Genomic DNA, 7,880 nt, shown 5'->3' with positions numbered 1-7,880 from the left:
GCCCAACCTTCCTTCCAAGGAGTGGCTAATGGGTTTGAACCGCCAGCCTTCTGGTTAGCAGTCAAGTGCCTTAGGCACTACGCTACCTAGTGTTCACTATGTCAGGTCTATTCTTGAGATTGTCTCTAAATTTGGGTAGGATATACTCAAGGTTGTACTTAGAGTCTTGTGGACTTGTTTTAATTTTCTTCAGCTTCAACTTGAATTTGCATATGAGCAACTGATGGCGTGTTCCATAGTGTTCCCTGGCCTTATTCTGAGTGATGATGATATTGAGTTTCTCCATCATATCTTTCCATGAATGTAGTTGATTTCATTCTACTATATTCCATCAGACGAGATCCATGTGTATAATTACCATTTTTATTATTGAAAAGAGTATTTCCAATGAATAGATCATTGGTCTTGCAAAATTCTATGATGTGATCTCCAGCATCATTTTTATCACCAGGGTCATACTATCTTAACTATTGATCCTTCTTTTTTGTTTCCAACTTTCACAATCTAGTGACCGGTTATTATCAGTGCATCTTGATTACATGTTTGCTCAATTTGAGACTGCCAAATTTGGTAAAAATCTTTAATTTCTTCATCTTTAGAGATTAGGGTATAAATTTGAATAGTCATGTTAACTAGTCTTCCTTGTAGATGTTTGGATATTATCCTTTCAACTGACACCAGTGTATTTCAGGATAGATCTTGAAATGTTCTTTTTGACCATGAACGTGATACCAGTTCCTTTTCAGTTTCTAGGTACCTAGAGGATACAGGGGAGAAATACTTTAAAAATCTATCCCAAACATTTAATTTTTACAGAAACTTAATTTTTATATAGTATTATTTTCCAACATACAGTACATACTCAAATTGTTCCACTGATGTCCTTTGATTTCATTTTTTGGTCTAGAATCCAGGCAAGAATCATACATTGCATTGAATTATCATGTCTCTTTAATCAAACCATACAATTTTAAGCCACTTACTATAAGGAAAAGAACATATGCCACACTGCATTTTTCAGAAAAAATTATATCATGGACAACAATACTTACTGGTTGGAATTACCAACATGCAATAGCTGCATTTTAATAAGAAGATAGTTATTAGGATCTACTGACTTCTTATCACAAAAATTTGGTAATCTTTGAGTTATCATATTTTAATATTGTGTCATCTATTGTAGTTAAACTCCATAGCTTTTCATGAGTACCATGTTAAATGGTCTGGAAGACTTTAGTACTTGTATATGACATGGCTTTTCTTTATTGATGTTAGAGCAATATTAGGTCACATTTATAAATGCTAATCAGGGTGGAAAAAGTTTTATAGAATGTGATTCACTGTACTTAGTTTAGACAACTACTAAACATGTTGATCCCACTTGTTGATAATGATTAATAATAGCAAACCTGTATATGTGGATTTTTACTTTTATATTCCCACTGTGACCTCATTACCACACACTTTTTAATTGTATGTCTGGATATGTATTACTCCTATATTCCACAGTGTAAAATTGGCCAAATTTTTGCCAGTTATTGTTTTTAGTAGTTACTCTACTTTTAGGTTCTATATCAGTTAAAATCAAATTATATATATACACACTCACACAATATATGAACAAAGATTTGTTATAGTTGTAATTTCCACTGTTATATATTTAAACTAGTACTTCTGTAGAATATCTTTGAAGATGACATATAACCTTCAAATATAAGGCTATGCTTTTACTGAAAAATAGTATTAATTATAAGCTGTTCATTTTTAATGAATAATTTTTTAATAAATTACAAACAGCTAAATGTCTCACAGTAGAGAAATGGTAAAATATATTATGACAAGTATATCCTTTTTTGGAGGAAGATGTGACATTATGCTTCTGTAAAGATTATAGCTTTGGAAACCCGATGGGGTAGTTCTACTCTGTCCTATATAGTCGTTATGAGTCAGAATTGACTCAACTGCAACAGGTTTTTTTCCTTTATCATGGAACAATATGCAACAGGGATTCTTAATGATAGAACAAAATACATAGTTATCATATATAATGAAAAGATAAGATACACCTATTGCTGTTAAGTTGATTCCAACTCATAGTGATCCTACATGTGTCACTGTGCTTCATAGTGTTTTCAAGGCTAATTTTTTTAAGTAGATCATTAGGTCTTTCTTCTGAGGAACCTCTTGGTGGCCTTGAACCACCAACCTTTTGATTGGCTGTTGAGTGTATTAACCATTTGCATCATCTGGGACTCCATGTTAATTTTTAATTTTTTTTCTCCCTGTAGAACAAAGAGATAATCAAGTTGTCTTTTCAGTGATTAGTTTTATATGGTAGAAGTATATGCAATTTTAATCTTTTGTTTATTCTTTTCTGTTTTTCTTAAGATTTCTATGAAGAGAGGTATTTGATATAATTAGAAAAACAGCTGGTTTTTAGAAAGCAGCGTTTACTCTGTTACAGGGTTAAACTATTTTGAAGCTGTTGTTTACTTTACCAGACATTAATTTGTCCTGTGTTCTTGCATTTATTTCACAAAAACAAAGTATATTCTATATGTCCCTTTAGTATTAGAGTAAATTATATTTCTTTTAAAGGAAACTGAAGGTTAAAATTCCAACCAGAGCATTTCAATAATATGTTTAGTTTAAATAAAGAAAGGATAAAAAATTGGGATGTAAAAATTTTGTATTTGAGTTTTTATTAATTACTTAAGGATTTATCTTGCTTTTAATTGAATTCTGAATTTTTATTAAAATTCTTGGTTGCTCTCTGTCTTCCAGATTAGGCTGATTTGTATAGTTAAAAAAGAAAATAATCCTTAAATTCAGCTTACATTCCTTTCAAGCAATTTTATTTTATTTCTTAAATTTTTATTTTGTTATAAGAGCAAATAATTTGGTCTGTTATTTTAGAGACTTAACAACGTGGTTGCCAGAGTATTTTAATTCAGTCTGTTCTTAAGGTTGATAAGTTATATTTTCTTTAGTTGTTCTGGTGTTTTTGAAATGAGCATGACTACAGATTGCTGTAATAGATAAGTTCAGAAAGTAAATCATGCCCCTATTGTTAAACCTACCATATTGTTTGAAATCTTGTTTTTCAAAGATCAGTTTTCTGGCATCGTTAAGCAAAAATGGCTCTACACTTGGAAAAAAATAATTAGAAAACCTCTTACACTACAGGCCATCCCTGGGATATGAACATCTGACTTAAGGACAACTTCTACCCACTGCCACTGAATTGATTCCTACTTACAGTGACCTGAAAGGATAGAGTAGAAGTACCCCATAGATTTTTCAAGGGTATAAATCTTTATAGAAACAGACAACCTTATCTTCCCCTGGAGCAACGGGATGGGTTCAAACTGCCAATCTTTTGGTTGGCAGTCAAATGCTTTAACCACTGTGCTACCAGAGCTCAAGACAACTCCTCCTTGCCCCTTAATGTTATGTAAATTGCCTTCACTTTGAAATGATTAAACCAGTCCCTACTCACAACTAATTCTTTATCACTATCAACTTCATTTGCTGCATATGCAGCTTTTAAATCATTGAAAAGCTTTGCACCTTTTCTTGCACTAAACAAACAAAAACAAACCCAAACCCACTGCCATTAAGTTGATTATAACTCATAGTGACCCAATAAGACAGAGTAGAACTGCCCCATATGGTTTCTAAGGCTGGTGGCACAGTGCCTAAGGCATTTGACTGCTAACCAGAAGGTTGGCAGTTCAAACCCACCAGCCACTCCTTGGAAGGAAGAGTGGGCAGTCTACTTCTGTAGAGATACTGCCTTGGAAGCTCACAGAGGTGTCGCTCTGAGTCAGAACTGACTCGATGGCAGTGAGTTTGGTTTTTGGTTTTTAAATCTTTACAGCAGTAGACAGTTCCATCTTCCTCCTGCAGAGCAATTTTGCACTGAAGTAAAGCTAAAAAAAAAAAAAAACTGTATGTACCTGTTTTGACCTACCTATAAATTAGACAAGGAGCTCTGGTAGCATAGTGCCTAAGGCATTTGACTGCTAACCAGAAGGCTGGCGGTTCAAATCCACCAGGCACTCCTTGGAAGGATGGTTGGGCAATCCTACTTCCGTAGTGATACTGCCTCGAAAACCCAAGGAGGGGTCGCTATGAGTTGGGGCCGACTCGATGGCAAATAACAACAATAACAACAACGTAAATTAGACTTAATGACACACTTAGGAATGAATAATCTAGGGAGTGTGTAACATAGTGAAAACAGCAAAGAAGAATTCTTAAGAGAACACCTTATGTAGTATTTATGGAAAATGTAATATTATATCAACTAACATGTCAGTTAAAAGAGACAGAATAGTTAAATCAAACTAGTTAAAACAATGAAAGAAATGTATTGGCATGGATATCTAAGAGTGAGTTGAGTTTCAGGCCTAGTTTAATTCTGGCTTTTTAGCTCATATTCTTTAATAATTCACTTCTACCTTCCTCTTTGTGTTTGGGTAATCTTTAGACTGACCCAGTCTCATTGTCGCAAAATGACTGGAACAGTCATTGGTCTGCCATATCTATTCAGCATACCCTCTAGAACAAGAAAACATTCTTCTTCACCAAATAAAAGTCTTTGACTTCAATTGGCTTGGACCAGTTTCATTCACACGCTTAATCATTGTGGTCAAAAAAATGCCATGGTTTAATTGTGAATAGTATTCTTATCTCTGAAGTAGACATGGAGGCAAGGTAGTTGGAAGTACATTGTTGAGCTATTTACAACTCATACCTGGAATGTGTTCTCAATTCTACTCAAATTGTATAGCTGCTATACCATGGGAGAGGTGGAGAATAGATGGTAGGGAAAGGGAAAGACCATGTCCACCATCATGGTCTTTTTATAAGAAAAAAAAGAAAAGCAGCAAGAAAGGAGATGAGAAGAAAAAGCTTTGAGGAAAGTAGGCTCATCAAAGATAAAGACAGTATTAAGGATTAAAAGCAGCAGTGGTGGGAGGTAGCAAGCAGCAAATCTATGATAATAGAAGAAATTAATGATCAGTGAGGAAAGTGAAAAACAAAACTGTATCCATAGACACTTTGATATCTGAGCTCTTGAGGGCACAGAATCTTTGGTGAATACTGTATGAGTTATTGGATTACTCAGAGTGCTTACAGCTCCAAATAACAGGAAACACAATTCAGAGTGTCTTAATTAAGTAGATTTATTGGCTCAGATGACAGAAAAATATCCAGAGATAGCCTGTAGGTCCTTGATAGGTTAATAATGTCATCAGGCCTTGGCTTTGCTTCTGTGCAGTTATTTCAGTATGTCTTCTGTTTCCATGTGCTGATTGGGCTAGCTTACATCTTTATTCTGTCTTTGGAGGCCTTAAGTTGGAGTCTGCTTCCCTTAAACCACGTGGATCCTTGAAGAGAAGTCAAAGGCTTTGAGTATGGGTATAATACATTAAGAGAATGTAATCTTGAATGTTAAAGTAGGTAAATAGCCTCTTAATTCTTATCATCCCACAAAACACTAATTTACATAAATATACTCTTCATACATCTAGCTTTTATATTTGTTGAGCACCTCCTTACATCCTGGACACTATTCTAGACATTAGGATTGCAGTATCTCTCATGGACTTGACATTATAGTGAAAGGAAACCTAGAATAAACAAACAGATCATTTTAGATAGCTATAAATGTTATTTTAAAAATGGATAATGGGATAGAGTTGCTGGAGGAGAATTAGGGAAAGTCTTTTTGATGAGGTGACATTTATGCCAGAACTTGAGTGATGAGAAGGAACTAGTATGCAAAGATTCAAGGGGAAGAGCATTCAGGGCAGAGGAAACAGCAAAGTAGCATTGATTTTGAAATGTTAGAACAGAAAGAAAATCAGAATGTCTAGAAATTAGTGAATGAGAGACAGAAGGTATAAGATGAGAAGTGGACAGGGGCTGGAGATGATAAGGAATGTGGACTTTTTTCTTAGGCACATCAATTGATAAGATTCTCTGATAGGCAAGTTACAGTCTGTTTAATATAAATTATAAAGAAGTTAGAGAAATATGCAATATGTTTTAGGATGATTTCCATTTATAAAATCAATTAAAATACATGCGCTGTATTCCTAAGTGGTAGAGTGAACTAAGTTTTCCTGAGCAGTTCTTTTTCACAAGTCACCTTTGTTGTGCAATAAAAGATAAGTAGAAATTCTGATGTACATGATTTTAGCTCATTTATGATCATAAAAGTTACATGCACAGAATTCAGTTTTTGGAACTTTAGGTACAAGATATTTTAAATCCTTTAAAAACAATCCTGTTTTTTTCTAGGCAACGTTAAATATCATTCATAGTGTTGTTCTCTCAGTTCTTGACAAAAACCAAAGGACTAGAGAATTGGAGGAAGTTTCACAACAAAAGAATGCTTCAAAAGACAATTCATTGGACACAGAAGTGGCTTATTTAATCCATGAAGGCATGTTTATAAGTGATGCTTTCTCAGAGGGTGAATTGACATCTGTAGCAGTCGACAGTACCTCTCACAGAAATGCATCTCCAAATAGTGAGCCCTGCAGCAGTGATTCAGTATCTGAACCAGAATGTACTACTGATTCTTCATCCAGCAAGGAGCAGACATCATCATCCATTACTCCAGGAGGTGTGGATATGATGTGAGTATAAAACCTACTGCTAAATTTATTGATGAGATTTTGCATCATTTTATTAATAGTTTCAATAAAGTTGATTATTCATTGTGTTGGGGAAAACAATCATGTAAACTTTGGTCTTAGAATTTAACAAGAATATATCAACTTCACAGAACATGATCTTTTTTTATTTTTGAAAATGTATGAGCAGTAAGGACGTAAGTATTAGATGTGATTGGGATTTGTGAAATTGATTGTTGTATATAGTATGAGTTTCTTTTTTCCAAATATGGAAATTCATTTTATTCGATACTGTTTATTAAAAAGGGTGTTTTATTCATTGTTCTGTAGTGACAGCCTTGTTGTAAATCAAATATTTATTTTTGTGTGCCTCTGTTTCTGTACCATTGTTCACTTGTCTGTCAGTGCACAAGTACCTTAAGTAAAATTGTCTTAGTTACTATAGTTTATTTTCTTTTTAATTGTGGCAAAACATACTATACAATTTGCCATGTTAACCATTTTAAAGTATGCAATTCAGTGTCATTAATTACATTTACCATGTTTTGCAACTATCACCATGTCTATTTCCAAAAGTTTTTATCACCCCAAAAAGAAACTCAGTACCCCTTACGCAAAAAATCCCCATTCCCTCCTCCCTACACCCCCCTAGTCCCTGGTAACCACTAATAAACTTTTTTCTAGATGTTTCATACAAGTGGTATCATACAATATTTTTCCTTTTGTGTATGACTTATTTCCCTCAGCATAATGTTTTGTTAGATTCATCTGTGTCCTAGTGTGTAGCAGATTTTTCTTCATGGCTGAATAATTCCATTGTATGGATATGCCACACTTCATTTATCTATTCATCTGTTGATGTTCCTATCTTTTCTTCGCTGTTGTAAATAATACAACATGGATTTTAGTATACAAGTATCTGTTTGACTCCCTGTTTTTGTTCTTTCGGATGTATACTTAAGAGTGGACTTGGTGGGTTACATGATAACACTTTGTTTACCTTTCTGAGAAGCTATCAAACTCTTCTCCACAGCAGCTGCACCATTTTACATCCCCACCAGCAATTTATGAGGTTTCCAATTGCTCTAGTTATTTTCTATTTTTGTTTTGTTAAGGAGCCCTGGTGGTGCTCGGCTGCTAACTGAAAGGTTGGCGATTCAAACTGACTAGGAGCTCTGGTAGCATAGTGGCTAAGGCACTTGACTGCTAACCAGAAGGCTGGTGGTTCAA

At 34.4% G+C, this 7,880-nt stretch overlaps 1 protein-coding gene across 1 annotated transcript in view; it reads left to right on the top strand.

Annotated features, from left to right (window-relative positions):
• VPS54 (VPS54 subunit of GARP complex) overlaps positions 1-7,880 on the top strand; it is a 138,626-nt gene that overhangs the window by 73,159 nt on the left and 57,587 nt on the right. Inside the window, exons 10-11 of the mRNA XM_042783368.1 lie at positions 908-914; positions 6,313-6,653. Of these exons, the coding sequence (XP_042639302.1) occupies positions 908-914; positions 6,313-6,653 (348 nt within the window). The remainder of the gene's footprint in view (positions 1-907; positions 915-6,312; positions 6,654-7,880) is intronic.

This window comes from Orycteropus afer, unplaced genomic scaffold, assembly GCF_000298275.1.
Source record: "Orycteropus afer afer isolate SDZICR_OR568_19922 unplaced genomic scaffold, OryAfe1.0 scaffold00974, whole genome shotgun sequence".
Classification (NCBI taxonomy): domain Eukaryota; kingdom Metazoa; phylum Chordata; class Mammalia; order Tubulidentata; family Orycteropodidae; genus Orycteropus; species Orycteropus afer.
Note: the sequence above shows the minus strand (reverse complement) of the source record. Positions and strands in the feature narration are given on the sequence as shown.